The 15053-nt window shown below is 41.3% G+C and overlaps 2 protein-coding genes across 2 annotated transcripts; both read right to left on the bottom strand.

Annotated features, from left to right (window-relative positions):
- Positions 1 to 506: 506 nt before the first annotated feature.
- Positions 507 to 4521, bottom strand: LOC135620157 (small ribosomal subunit protein uS2-like). Its single transcript, XM_065122863.1, has 5 exons — positions 4304 to 4521; positions 2473 to 2735; positions 2192 to 2389; positions 1492 to 1699; positions 507 to 796 (listed from the first exon to the last, which is right to left on the bottom strand). Exons 1-5 carry the CDS (start codon positions 4428 to 4430, stop codon positions 675 to 677), a joined length of 918 nt encoding a protein of 305 aa, XP_064978935.1. The 5' UTR covers positions 4431 to 4521; the 3' UTR covers positions 507 to 674.
- A 686-nt stretch (positions 4522 to 5207) lies between these two features.
- Positions 5208 to 14727, bottom strand: LOC103995842 (eukaryotic translation initiation factor 3 subunit K). The gene is made up of 8 exons (XM_009416556.2): positions 14485 to 14727; positions 14002 to 14058; positions 13870 to 13920; positions 13703 to 13765; positions 13044 to 13094; positions 12910 to 12976; positions 6663 to 6745; positions 5208 to 5646 (listed from the first exon to the last, which is right to left on the bottom strand). Exons 1-8 carry the CDS (start codon positions 14590 to 14592, stop codon positions 5443 to 5445), a joined length of 684 nt encoding a protein of 227 aa, XP_009414831.2. The 5' UTR covers positions 14593 to 14727; the 3' UTR covers positions 5208 to 5442.
- Between the last annotated feature and the right edge of the window lie 326 nt (positions 14728 to 15053).

The raw sequence follows: 15053 nt of genomic DNA, 5'->3' as shown, positions 1-15053 counted from the left end.
CTAATGCGCGATTAATCTTTCGCTCTCTTCGATAATATTTTGCACGAAAAATGCAAAGCATTACATAACGAATAGTTTCATTATCTCCTTTGAAGGTTGAAACATTCATGCCATCTGTAACCAATCCTTTCCATGAAAAGACAAAATACGATGCTTTCCATGAAAAGACAAACAATACACCACATGATAGTAAGCAACACAAAAATGATAAATAAAAAAATAATTTTAATATTCTCTATGTTTCAAATGACTTTACCGATAAAAAATAATTTTAATATCTCACATATTAAAAATAAAAAAAATATTAAAATTATTTTTTAATTATCATTTTCATATCAATCCAATATATAATATAATGTATTATATTCTCCATCAATACATTTAACGATGTTAAAATAAATAAAATTATTTATTTCACTTGTATAAATAAAAAAATCTCAATATAAATCTTTTAAATACAAAAACTATGATATTAATAGAATCCAAGTATAGAAATTAATATATAATTAACTCGCAATTAGCCTATCGCTAGGCCTTAATATATAAGGAAAAAAAATCACTAGTAGCTGTTAACAGGTTCAGAGGTGGATAGTAAAATGGTGAGAAAAGCAAGCATCCAGAGGCACTGAAAGTGCTACCTAAATAAATACAAAAATTGAAACTACTTGACACATTCATGATTCCCAGCCTGAGGAAGCAGCAGGTGGAGCAGTTTCCCAACCAGATGGAGGAGGAGCAACAGCACCATCAGCAGGTGGAGCAGCAGCCACATCCCATCCCCCAGCAGCTATGGGAGCTGTCCATAAGAAAGACAAACATGTCAGATCCATTCCTTGAGAGACAGAATTGCACTATAGTTTCTTTTGCAATGGTTCAAAACGCAGATTGACTAACATGCTTTGTACACACGTAAATATTTTATGTGCCATATTACACTAAACCTTAATGCCATGGTAATATACACCCCGAGAACTGCTCTCTTAAAGATCTACCGGTTGCTCCGATATCAAAATTATCTTATACTGGACATAATTGTTCTCTACAAATTACAAGAATAAAAGATTAACACCCTCATAAATGTGATGACAAGGACTACACTGACCTCAACAAGAAAGTAATCACATCCTGTCAAGCTGCAATTAGTGACAGAAAAAAATTCGGCCACCCCTATGTAACTGATAAATTATAATAGTTCCTGAATTATTGTGTTAATGGTTTTAAAAATAAATCTGGATAAAAAGGTAATGACAAGGGAAACAAATCTGGATGCACCATATTTCATTACTTTGATGCGGAGGGTAAATCCTAAGTATCATTTGCCTATATGTCTGGTTAGAGGAAGTAGTAAGCCTTTGTGGAATCAGGTGAGAATAACCTAAAGATTTCATTAAAGCTTATCATAGGTCAATATAAACTTTGTTGTATAAATATCATCACATCGTGAGTTCGAGTTTTTCTAAAAAAATATATCATACAATTACCGAGACTAACCTTGAGCAGCAGTCCACTCAGCCCCAGGAACCAGAGGCACGACGGCAGGCACAGCTCCCACATCAGGCATCCACTGTTCAGTAGTCCATTGTTCATTTGGTACCATAGCACCATAACCAGGAACTGCACCAAAATCGGGAGCAACTGGCGCTTCCTCTTCCTCCTGTTCCTTGGCTTCTTCAGGGTCTCTGTAGAAAAACAGATCAACCTGCAACAACCTGGCTTAATTAGAAAATAAAGGTATTAAAAGAACACCTCCAATATGTATTGATGATGAACCACCATTAACTTCAGGAACAAACAAAAACTAATTACTTCTCAATAAAATAAAAAGAGAGCAAAGAGGAAAATGATACAGTAGTATGGTGAGCTATTCTTTTTCAACGAACCCAGGGGAATCACTATACAGATAGTTCTCAAGTGTAATAAAAATTTATACTAACAGGCATAAAGAATTTTGGAGTACAAGACTACAATATGTATGCTTTAAGATGCTCCTATTATGAAGCAATGGGGTTCACATAAACTCAAGGCCAAGGTTGCCATTAAAAGATTACCATTAATAATCTAAAAATTTAAAAACGATTATACCAAACTGTATTAAGACTTTCTTAACCCTGAATAAAGGCATATCCATCAATGCATGCCTTGCTAAGGCCAGTAAAAGAAAACTAGAGGTGAACAACTTATGTAAGCTTACCATTACTTCCCATTTACGCCCAAGAGGGATGGTGCCACGCATCTGCAGAACCATCCTTGACAACAACCAAAAGAGGCAGCCAATACTGTGTTTTCCTTTATTGTTTGCTGGAATTCCAATATCAACATATCGCATTGGAGAATCAGTGTCACAGAAGGCAATTGTTGGAATGTTTCCAAGAGCAGATTCCTTGATAGGCTGTTGGTAAAAAGATCAAACAATGTTTTAAATAATCTATCTGTTCAGATATAAAACTTCATTTTTTTTACAGATTTTCTAACCTGGTGGTCGGTCCTAGGATCAGTAAGGATTAAAAGGCGAGGCTCACTAAAAGATGTTTGAAGCTGATTGGTAAAGGTACCAGGTGTATGCCTCCCTGCAATAGGATGAGCACCCGTGTACTGTGCAAACTTCAAAACAGCTCTCTGACCGTATGGTCTTGCAGATTGGACAATAATATCCTGAGGGTTCTCGATGGCAACTATGACTCTAGCTGCTAGCTGAAGCTTCTCCCATGTTTTACCAAGGTTGATGATGTGTACACCTGAACAGTTAAAAGTATAATTGTTGAGAAACAGGGCTTAGCAGGTGATTATATGATTACATAAAGACAATTTGCTAGGTCAACAATAAAAAATAAAAATAAAAATAAAAATAAAAAACGAACAAGGAAATGCAATATGCACATATTAATATGTGAAAAACTACTAGTTAGTGAAAACTAGAACAATATTCCGGAACTGAACTAAACTTCTACAACACTATCCAAAATATCCATCAAACCATAAGACTCTTTCAGATCAGGTGGCCCTTTAATGAGTTCATTCATAGTTTATACATTTTAGTGTTTAATCAGATTGGTCCTTACTTCAGGTTACAAGGTGCTTTGGTGAATCAAAACCAGTCATTTGGGAGTACTATAAGCTCTAGTAAATAGAAAAGGAATATTGGTTGGGATTTATACTCTATTTGTTGTTAGTATTATGGAATTTCATATTTCAGCCACAAAAACACACTGTTCACCAACATACTTTAACATAATGAGCGAAAACAACTAAACATAAATCAATAAACTCTATAAATAGAAACGTGTGATTAACTTAAACAAAAGCCACTATGGTAATCTGTACAGAACACTTGAAAACAATCTGCAAACATATCTTCCTGTCAAACGTAATTGTAATTTTTTTAGGTTCCTGAGTAAAAGATGCTGAATAATCAATAAATTTTGGATTATAAATTCATGAGTTATTTAGAGACAATTGACCAAATGGGGTTTTGATATACAATGTCAACCAACAATTAATATGATGGTGACATAATCGGAGGAACAAACTAGCAATTTCCACTGATGAGCAAACCTTCTGTTTGCAGCAGTAGAGAATACTGAGATATGTTGTGCACATTGTGCTTCACAACGACCACTATAGTGTACTATAATGTATCAAGAACCAATATCTGTTTTTAATTTTTTTTTACTTGCATGACTGCCATGTCATTCACAAGAAACAATATCCATTCTTCAATGTGATTCTCAGCTTACAGAATCCTTAAGGTCCCCTTATTGCTTTCAACCTGCATCTATTTAATGATAAGTAGGCAAAAATGACCTTCAATTACCTTTACATAAGCACATCTTATGGGGCATCTACATGAGAGGTGTTCCTAGGGTTTTCCGATGGAACCCAGCACACTACTCATCTATGTTCTTGCCTATATTATGGACCTACTTCCACATTCCAATGACAACAATGCCGCCATTGCATCACCACAGCAAAATCTCTTTGTGAACCAAAAAAGTAAATCACATCATCCTCAAATATGAGAATAAAAGCCATAAGCTGCGACAACAGTCAACCTTCACTCTCAAGAACACAAACTTATTTCTCCTCCACCACAGTTCGTTGCCATTAACATATCATATCAAACTTGCAAGGCAAAACATGAAACCGGAACAACAAATAGAAAGCACTACCAAACCCTCATAGAACACTACTATCAATTACTCCTCTCAGGCCCGGACGGCCAGAAAGCAGAAGAAAACAGAAGAAAGGATCAGACATCAAGGAAAGAAGAAAACAGAAGAGCGCAGAGGCGGTATCAAGGGGTCACCATCGGATCTGCGCTTGTAGACGTAGCGTTCCATCTGGAAGTCACAGTTCCTGGCGCCGAGGTGGACGTTGGCGGCGAGCATCATCTGTATGTCCTGCTCCTTCGGCGACAGCACACGCGTTGCCATGGCTTCGATCCCGAGAGCTCGCTCAACACGCTCCCGTGCTTTTGATCTCGCGAACGGCGCCGGCTGCGTAGCGCAATGGAGGACGAGTCGATGTCTCGCTTCTTATTTCCTGTTAAAAAGCCCTAGCAGCACATTAAAAGACCAAAATGCCCCGAAACTCGTAGAAAACCGATGCGGTTCGAGCGCGTATACGAATGCGAGTCATAGGGACCGGACCGGGACTCGGCTCGGTATTGGACGTGCATTCGAGAAACCGTTAGAAACCCTATCGGATCAGACATTGATACGGCCAAATCTATGATCGCCATATTATTAGTGAGACTGATCGATCGACGGATCAGAACATAGGTTTTATTTTTTATAAAAAATAATTATATATTATGTTAAAAAAATAAAAAAAATATAGATAAAAAATAATTAATAAACTATAAACCATTATAAAAACATGTCTGTAATGAATAAAAAAAAAAGACACCCCTTGATCATATATAGTAAATTGTAAATTCTTAAGAGTTGGACGCCGATAAGAGAGAGAATAACAGTGAGAGGAAAAAAGAATAACGGTGAGAGAAAATAATATTAGAGATGAGAAAAAAAAGAGAGGAAAAAATAATATTTCTTTTTTTTTTTTATCTGGTCTGAGCCATATAATTACGGTTATGAAACACATCATCCGATATGTTAATATTGATTTTTGATTCATAACACTTGTAATGAATAAATGCATCCACAATATTAGCATCATCCATATCTGTCATGATCTCAAAGAAATACAAATCAAACAATCAATGAGCTGAGGCACTGTATTTCAAAAAGCATCTCAAAGAAACCTGTATACTTACAAATTATGGCCAAAATAAACAGCTTTAGCCGTAAAAGAAAATTAAACAGATAGGTTCTGTTACAAGTTTAATCAAGGCCACCAAGGAATCATTACTACTGTAGGCAAACCCTCCAATGACAGGATTCCAGTACTTAAAAGTAATGCCACGATGTGGTCTCAAGAACAAATTCAGCTAAGCATGGGGAAGATGCGGGTAACATGCTCAAATGGCACGCCTTCTGCCGTGTGCTTCTGCAGCTCCGGGTGGTTGAACTCGTTGCGAGGAAGGACAATCAACTGTGAGCGGCCATGACTCTTCTCGAGGACCCAGCCACTGTTGGCCACATGATGTTCGATAAACTTGTCTAGGGAAAGACCTTCGATGTTGATGGCCTGTCCAAGCATTACAACATAACATGGAATGAGGGAAAAAGAAAACTGGGCAGTGAGCTTAAGCAACTATATTCCTTCTGAGTACCCATGGTTTCATCTTGAGGCCACTGCATGAAGAGTAGCCCAGACTTCTTACAAATGGAGACAAAAAAAAAAAGTTTAAACTTTTGAACTAATCAGTCTCTCAATAAAGGGTAAAATGTCTTACACATGTGCATCAATGGATGTCATATTCTAACCACTGATGTGCCTAATGACTTGTACTGTCGGCCATGTAACATGAAAGATAGCCAATTGGCACCAGATTGGGATATCCATCCATATATTGCAAAAAAAAAAAAGGGTGACCAAATATTGACTATTCTTAAAGGTAATAAACATAATAGTGGCATCAAGAACATTACATTCCTTGGTGGGTGGACAGAGTAGATGCCTCATTACATGGTGCAAGAAGCATGCACTCTTGAACCAGCATAACCAGGGAACTAGAACAGAAAATAAAACAAAAATTAGAAATGTGTGTAGTAAACGACTTCATATCAGAACCAGGTGGCTTTTGTTATTTTAACTGGTATTTATACATGTGTATATATAAATATTGGAGAGAAATAGACTTCAGGACATGTTTATCAATGCTAAATAAATGAAACTAGTATCAGCTTATGAAATATCAACATCAGGATCACATTACAACCCACATTTATGCAGCAAAATGTAACAGCTGAAAAAGCCCTTGCACCGACCAGAAGTTATTACATAAATGATCAGTAACATGTTAATTCTTGTGTGTGATAAAATTATGCCACAGGCAAAACTTGATGCCACAAGATCAGAGAAGCAAAAACTTGTGATTACCATGAATTAAACTCTGAATAAACTAACAAAATTAGCAATCATCATACAGCAAATTGTGCCTCATTTTGGGTAAAAAGGAACTGATATTTTAACATTATACACTGCATTCGAACCACAATCAGGAACATACAGATAAAAAAGGAAAAATAAAGCAACATTACCTCGGCAAGTACAGGCCTTGGCACTTTCTGGTAAGTCAAGGAGAGAACATGAATTGCATAAGCTTGGATAGCTTGTTCAAAACCTGCATCAAATAAGTCATAAGCCACAAAAACTGACCAATCTACTGCCTACAAGTACAAATTCAAAATGTATAACATGCATACATGTATCAAGAAGAAAATGGGACTGAAAAAAGAAGCATTCAACATTCCCTTTTTTCCGGCCATGGAAAGCTTTTAGGAAAGCATAAAATTTAAAAGAAACAGAAAAGGTGCTTGTTGTCAGGAGTCTAACTGTTTGGCTACATTCTCCAAGTGGCATATCTATTTATACACCAAAATTTTCAACAAAGATGACCTTTTCTTTCTCTTTTTTTCCCATTGACAAGCTTATAAGAAAGATTATAATATAAAAGAACCAGAAAAGGTGATTGATGTCAGATATCCAGCTGAATGAATACGGGTCCAATTGGTATATTCCATACTCCAACAATCACAATATGGGTGACCTTTTCTTTTCTTTATTTCTTTATTAAATTACAATATTGGTGACCTTAAGAACATAGCTTGAAGGTAAAAATATCATGATTCCTGTTGTCTTCTTCTCCTCTTCCGTCGATCTGTAAAGATACAGCCTTTCTTCCCAAAAAAGAATTGCCTTATGCATATTATACATGTCCTAAGCTTTTCCTAATTGATCCAAATGAAACTTAATAGAAGCTAAATTAATCCCTGCCATGAAGGGAGAGTTGGCACCAAAAACCCTCATTTGATCTTGTTGAGCTTCAGTATTGTCTTCAAAGAAGTACCCAGTATTATGAAAAATTGATGGAAAGGTCTAATATTTTTCTTCTAATCTCTACCATAGTTATTATCTTCCTCATCACAGATTCATCAAAACAGGGAGTAAGTAGCACATTCAGAACAACAGTATCTTTCTAGATTAAAGATCACTTCTGATAAGGCATGTTTTGCCCCGCGGACACGTCACAGCTGATGCCACACTGTCACGGACTTAGCTGGTTTTGCCTAAGTCGTGCGGCACCCTTGCGTGTCCGTCCGCAAAGGTCAGCCTCCCCGAAGCCTCCCATTGTCCCTTAGGACCACCAAAAGAGAGAACGGGTTAAAGAGAACGCCTCAATCGGAATCCACAAGCAAACATCTCCGAAAAACACTTCATAGACAATGCAAATTACAAACAGACTTTACAAGCTCTGAACAGTGGCACAACAAAGGGTAAAATGGTCCATTACAGACCGAAAAATCTCTCGCACGTGTCCACATGACACAACCTTTATTTACAAGCCTAAAGAGGTCACCAACCCAACTAAAATGGGACTATTAAGCCTTCGGCTGCCCCTCTACATGCTGTACAAGGCATGAACATGCCAAAAGACACGGACATACATAAGCATTACATCAAACACCCTGTTTCAAAGTTTGTCCGTGACATTCTCCCCCACTTATTCCTTCGACGTCCTCGTTGAAGCCTTTGTCGACACTGCAACTCCTCGCCTTTGCTGAGTCTTCAATCTTCTGCTCCAGCTACAATGCGCCTCTTGGCTCCCAGCTGCTCTCCGCTGCTGTTTTTTTTTTTTTTTTGAGTAGTCGAACCTTTGATCCGCCATGCTGCTGCAACTCACCATTGACTCTGACTCTGGTGTGGGGTTGGCTGAGTTGTGTTGATCATTGTTGATTCCTGCGGATCCCCCAGATGAAGGAAAAGACCATCTGCGCCAGTCTCTCAAATTCCTCATGCTGCTTGAATTGGATGGATGCTTGTTGGAGCTTTAACGAGCATCGTCTCGCAAACTTCTGAAGTTTTGGGTCCTTCCTCCACAAAATTTTGCTCATTGACTCTTCCTTCATTTAGTTGTCACATCCCAGTAGGTTCGCATCACTTCCGCTTTCGATTGGCATTTCATTGGGAAATGAAGCGGACAATCTACTCTCAGTAGCACTGATCACCATTGGTGAGGATTTGACAACTATTGTCTTCCATTATCTTCGAAGGGTCTTTGAACTTGTGCAGAGCTCCTCTGCTGGATAGATAAGAGAATTGGGGTACTCGGTTTCGCCCATTCTCTTAAGAGTTGAGAAGGCAAAGGTTACTTGACTTCGCCCGCCTCCTCGAGGTTGTACTTCATGCATCGAGCTAGTTATTGGCTTTCGCCTGCTCTTTGCTCACACTTCTGAAGCACTTGAAGTGTTTGCACTCCTTGCGTTGAGTTAGCTACTGTGATTCACCTTCTCAAAGCCATCGAAATTCTAGAATGCAGGAAGTTTTCACCCCAACTTGGAGTAGTTCTCTCATAGGTTTGGTCGCCTCTGGGATTGTACCGTCTTCTCCATCAACCCTGCCGCCTACTCCTCTGAGTAGCAAAGGTACAGCACCGCGTACTGCCTGCTTCGTTCCTTGGTTATGCACTCTTGCATGACCCGAAGTCCTTCACTTTCGGCTATCTTGATGAGAAGCATATTGACACCGGTCTTACGAAGTTCTTCGGCCTCTGCCCTTCAGCCTTGTCTCAGTACTTGAAGATTGCCTCTACATTCTCCACCTCCTCGGCCCCTTTCACGACCAAGCGCTCTCCCTCCATGAGAGCAAGGGATCAATGACCTTCACGGAAGTCCCGCCTCTGCGGTACCATGGCGCTGCCATGCCCATGACACTACTATCCGTCGCCTCGCATCTACACCCCTTTTCTTCACAATCAGTAGATATGCCTCCGTGACACTCCTCTGAGTCCACCTCCATTCTAACTGATTGCTTGATTTTGGGTAGCTAAGTCTCTCTGGACTCGTCATCGCTTCCTCGCCCCTTTCGACCCCCTACTTCAACACCTCTGTGTTCTCTAAGCAGTCCGTTTGGTCGATGGAAAGACAGACTGCAACTCTCATGCATGGCCTCTGCCATCACGTTGTAGGGTTTGCACCGATTCTGTTCTCCTTAGCTTCCTTGGTAGCAACGTTCGCTTACTCGGCCTTGTCCTCTGACTTGCCGGGCTCCCTTAAGCGAATATGAGCTCTGGAGCAGTCCAACTCTCCAGCTGCTTCGATCATACCTCTGCATGATCAAGTCCCTCCCATGGAACTCACTGGTACTTGCATTCAAACTTTTCCCTTAGTGGAACACAGCCCCCATATGCTGATGACCAAGGTTTTCATCCGATGCAAAATTCGATGCACGCCCGGAAGACCCGCCTCTGCGGTACCATGGCCTTCACTCCTTGAATCCATAGCCCTTCTTGCCGTCGTGTTGTTCACCGAAGTGGAGCTTCTAGTAGCTCCCGATCATACCTCCATATGATCCAGTCCCTCCCGGGACTCACTGTAATTTGTGCACCATTGTCTGGATCCTGGGCCTCTGCCCCCACCAGCACAATCTCCGCTGCGCACTGCTTCCTTCATGGCAACTTGAATGGCAACACTGTGGCAGATTCTTCAAGAGTACCCGCCTCTGCGTCCTCTTGCCCCGTGCTAAGGCCTCCTGAACTCAACTTCGCCTCCGCAAATTGAGTCGCCTTAGTTCCTCCATCAAATGCTACTCCGAGATAAGGTGCATGTGCCCCGAAGCTCCCTTCGTCTTTGGCACCATGCAAGATGAGTCCGCTCCGTCAGAATGAAAGACTCATGGAACAACATGATCCTACTCTTGCCTCTGCAAGAGTACATGTCCTTGACCTCTGTCTAAGGAAAGCACTGTGCCTCTGCTCCATGTTCCAACTTCTATGCTGGCTCCCTTCATGCGGCTTGAGTACTTCGCCAAGTTACACCCAAGTTGCTCCGCTTCTCGTTTTTGCATTGAGTCGATGGTGGCCCTCGCGCCCACCATTCCACGGGTCAGCCCTCCCTTGAGTCCGATCTCCACATCGACTCCAAGTGTGCCTTCATTTAAGTTGCTTTGGGTCGATCCCCCACTTGATCTCGCAATGCATCCACCAATACATTCTCTCAAGCGAGATCATGCGATGACTCCTCGCCGCTTGCTCAGTCCATCGAGCTTCGTGGAGTTGTTGTTTGTTGAGGTACTCCTCCTCAACATGTGAGGTCCTTCCCACTTCTCCCTCTGGAGAGCCGAGACTTATCCCTCCTGGATAACTGTCCCATTGGAGCAACATCTCTCTTCGTTTCGGAGACCACTATCCCCTTGGACTACTCCGATCTGCTGAACAAACTGTGCATTGTTCTGCCTCCTACAAACGCACTTGCTAGATTGCGACTCCACGTCAATACAGCCCCCGCTGCACCCTTCAAGGCCTAGCAACATGCTGAACTCGTTGCACACTTCAACCTCCTACGGACGTATCCTTCGCATGCCGAAGAGAAAGTTTCAATGCTCCATGGCACCTAGTTTCGGCGCCTTGGGATGGCAACGAACATTCCATCGTCCGCATACAAGCCCATGCATGAGTACCAAATTCTTCGAGTTAACAATTCCCCTCACCTCTGTGAGCTTTGCATAACTCTTTTGGTTGTTGAGCAACTCATTCCACCTTGGATGGTCTCATCCTTTACCAAGCGCCTCGCTTGCCTTGAGCACCATCAAGTATAGTTGTCAACGTTGAGCCGTAGCTCAAACTCAGCCATCCCAACCTTTATGTGCTCCACATTCTTCCAAGCTTGCCTGTTCTCGTGGTGCCTCTTGCGCGAAGGGTTGGCCATTCCTCCGAATGCCAATGTCAGATGCCCGCTCCTCCGAGCGACTCCTTTTCCCTACATCTCCATGCCGTTTTCCCTCAAACGGTCGCGCGTGTGCTGACTGCCCTCAACGCAGCCCCGCTAAGTCCCCCACGTTTGCATGCTAAGTGTTTCTATTAGTGCTTGTCCCGCTCTGATACCATCTGTCACGGACTTAGCTGGTTTTGCCTAAGTCGTGCGGCACCCTTGCGTGTCCGTCCGCAAAGGTCAGCCTCCCCGAAGCCTCCCATTGTCCCTTAGGACCACCAAAAGAGAGAACGAGTTAAAGAGAACGCCTCAATCGGGATCCACAAGTAAACATCTCCGAAAAACACTTTATAGACAATGCAAATTACAAACAGACTTTACAAACTCTGAACAGTGGCACAACAAAGGGTAAAATGGTCCATTACAGACCGAAAAATCTCTCGCACGTGTCCACATGACACAACCTTTATTTACAAGCCTAAAGAGGCCACCAACCCAACTAAAATGGGACTATTAAGCCTTCGGCTGCCCCTCTACATGCTGTACAAGGCATGAACATGCCAAAAGACACGGACATACATAAGCATTACATCAAACACCCTGTTTCAAAGTTTGTCCGTGACAACACGCCACGTCTGTTTTGCCCCGCGGATACGTCACAGCTGATGCCACACGCCACGTCAAAACTCGTACCCCAAGACACTATTCGACATGCCTGGTCCCGGCAATCCCAGGACGGCAACGCCCCGCACACCAAGCCGGAATCCGTACTAATGTCGTGTTGTGTCCACCACGCCAATCCACGTACGACTAACCCTCTTACGCTAGTATAAAGACCTCTATCTCAGCCTCCAAAGGGGAGGAGAAAAAAACAATACCACCCACAACTGACTTGCTCGTCGGAGGGGCCAAAGTCGGGAATCACCCGACGACGAGCTATCACCCACAAGCCACGAGCACCTCGCCTGGAAATTGCCATCCAGTAAACGACAGCGAGCTATCACCTATCTCGGGAACGGAGAGACGCAGCTCGACGCAGACGGCGCTCGGACCAAGAAACGCTGACCAACACCCCGTCGCGAAGGCCCGACCTACCTTAGTGTCCGGCTCAGCCGACAGAGAACTCCCGACATCGATCCGTGGACCTAGCCGTGCTGACTCACCAGCCACGGCCCATTTGTTCCCCAACAACTTCCAATTTAGAGACACTTCATTGCAATCTAAATTTGGTTGTTATGCATAATGACAGAAACCATTTTGTCCTTGCATCTCCAAACAATCATCTCTGAGCTACCACAACCCTTCTGCTCAGACCAACCAAGCTATCATATTTGGTAAAACATACATTAATAGGTAGTCAAGCAATTATATAAGGTCCACAAAAGGAACTTTGGAGCATCTAATATCAAATATGCACATGCACCAAGTCATATACATGCTTACATAGTATTGCTATCATTGTAATCTATAAAATTGGCTAAAAAGAATATGCTAAGTTCCAAGAGCACTATAGATGGTAGTTATGCTGTTCTAATGTCAGCTCCTAAGAATAACCCATAAGTTCAAGTATTCTTTTTACCAGGAACAACTTCAAGTATGCTGCGGCTCTTTGCTGCTTCATCCCAAAATTGACGAAATCTCGCAGTCTGCAATTGTGTTCATGAACTCAGAATACGAACAGCCAATAGAAACACATGCAAAAGGAAGACATACTTCTAGATAGTGAGAGAGAACAATCAATGTCTTGAACTTCTCTTCCATTTGCTGACAACAAAAAATTATAACGTTAGAAATGTAACTAAACCTGTGCATTGAAAGAAACAGCTGGATGAACAGTGACATATGGAATCTCAAAATCTACAAATAGGCTCATCGTGAGATGTTTTGAAAACAATTTAAAGTGCACAATCACAGGTCAGTTGAGACTAACAACTTAATAATCATCATTAATTTGCAAATTTTCTAGTATTTCTTCTTGTGGTTTATTATGCAATATAGCATAGGATTGAACAGAATACTTTAAAAACCTTTTTCTATGATGAAATCCATGTGCCCAGTGAGTTTTCCAAGTAGTTCTTTTTCAAAATAATGATTTTTTTTATTGTTAACAAGAAATCTGGCACGAAGAACAACCACAAGATTTTTTTTTCCTAAAAGATGTGTAGATGGATATCCATGTAATTAATCAATGAAGTTGCCAAACACACTATTAATGGCATTTAGACTAGTTCCAAACCATTAATTGCAATATTTTCATGAGTACATCCTTCCCATATGCTAATACTTCCTATCAAGATATCTTAGTTGTCATTGAAATGGCCCATTATTAGTACATATCAGAGTGAAGTCAAGGGCACAAAAATTTAAAATACCACTTGCTCAGGAATCAAGAAGAGACAAAGGCTAAAGTCTGAGGCTGGCATCGCCATAAGAGCCTGCAAGACAAGGAAACAAATATAATAAAAATTCATGAGACATCAAGAAAGTTCATCAAAATTCAATTGCCTTTTCTACTTTTCACTTCTTAAATAAGCCAGACCTTGATCAAAATCTGAACCACAATTGGAATACTCATTCGACCTGGCTCAAACTACAATGAAAAAATAGTCAGCAGAGAAAAACTTATGATGTTCTTCACTAAGTTATACAAATAATGCCTTGAAACCCACACCTGATAGAGTCGAAGAAGGCAAAGGTTTGCATCCAAACTATATGTTTGAGATGAAACCTACAAGATAAACAAACGATGATTAGAAGATGTAGAAGAAAATATACAACAACAAACCATAATGTCCCAGCTATCGGGGTCGGTTTCATGGATTTTGCCCGACTATTGAGCTATGTTTAGGACAGTACTCCTACGCAAAAGTAAGAAAACTCGAATCTTCTAACTACTTACAGTTTCTAATATACTTTTCATAGATCTCCCTCTATCCCTCCTCGCACAACACCACAAACCTAATTTTCTTGTAAGAAACCCATCAAACATCCTCCAAACAACCCATGCTGGTAACGTGACAGATTCAATCGATTCCAAGAGGAACCCGTAGATAACAGTGAGGAAGGAGTTCTTGGCCATGGCTTTCCAATCAAGTGGTAAGCGGAAATGGCGGCGAGAAGGAGATCAAAGAGAACGGCTTCAGGAGTGAATCACCTGCTCGTTGACGTAGTTCTCGAGATCAGTGAGGATATCGGGGTTGTATGGATTCACACTGACAAGTTGCTCCACCGTGTAGGAGACCTGCTGCTGCTCTCTCCCCATCACGCGATTGAAACCCTAGCAATATCGAACGCGAAAGGAAAGCAAGATGCGAGCTTTGCACGAAATAAAAGGGAAAAAGGTAGGCGGGGGAAACCCTAAATGTCTGTAAAGGTCGGGGACTTGGAACCGACGTCAGTGACGGGCCGCAGAAGAACATTTGCTTCAAGATTTACATTTTCTTTTGATCGGATGATCTATACTCTTGGATGAGGGAGGCAGCATCGGTTTTCCTGCAATCTTGGTCGTCAAATTCTCCTGTACTTTAAATTGTGATTGTTCTACTGCAGATTAATTGGGCTCTGCCAGTGGGTGACGGGTTAATTTGGGCCACGTGTTGAAAATGGTCAACTTTAATTAAATCGGGTCGGATCGAATACCAGTCAGATTAATTGAGTGTGGTTTTGATGATCCAATAATCTCATGGATCCGTATTCTTACTCATGTTATCTGATGAAGCGGGT

The sequence above is a fragment of the Musa acuminata genome, chromosome BXJ2-8 (assembly GCF_036884655.1).
Source record: "Musa acuminata AAA Group cultivar baxijiao chromosome BXJ2-8, Cavendish_Baxijiao_AAA, whole genome shotgun sequence".
In the NCBI taxonomy this organism is placed as follows: domain Eukaryota; kingdom Viridiplantae; phylum Streptophyta; class Magnoliopsida; order Zingiberales; family Musaceae; genus Musa; species Musa acuminata.
The sequence above is the reverse complement of the archived record's forward strand: the minus strand, read 5'-3'. Positions and strand labels throughout refer to the sequence as shown.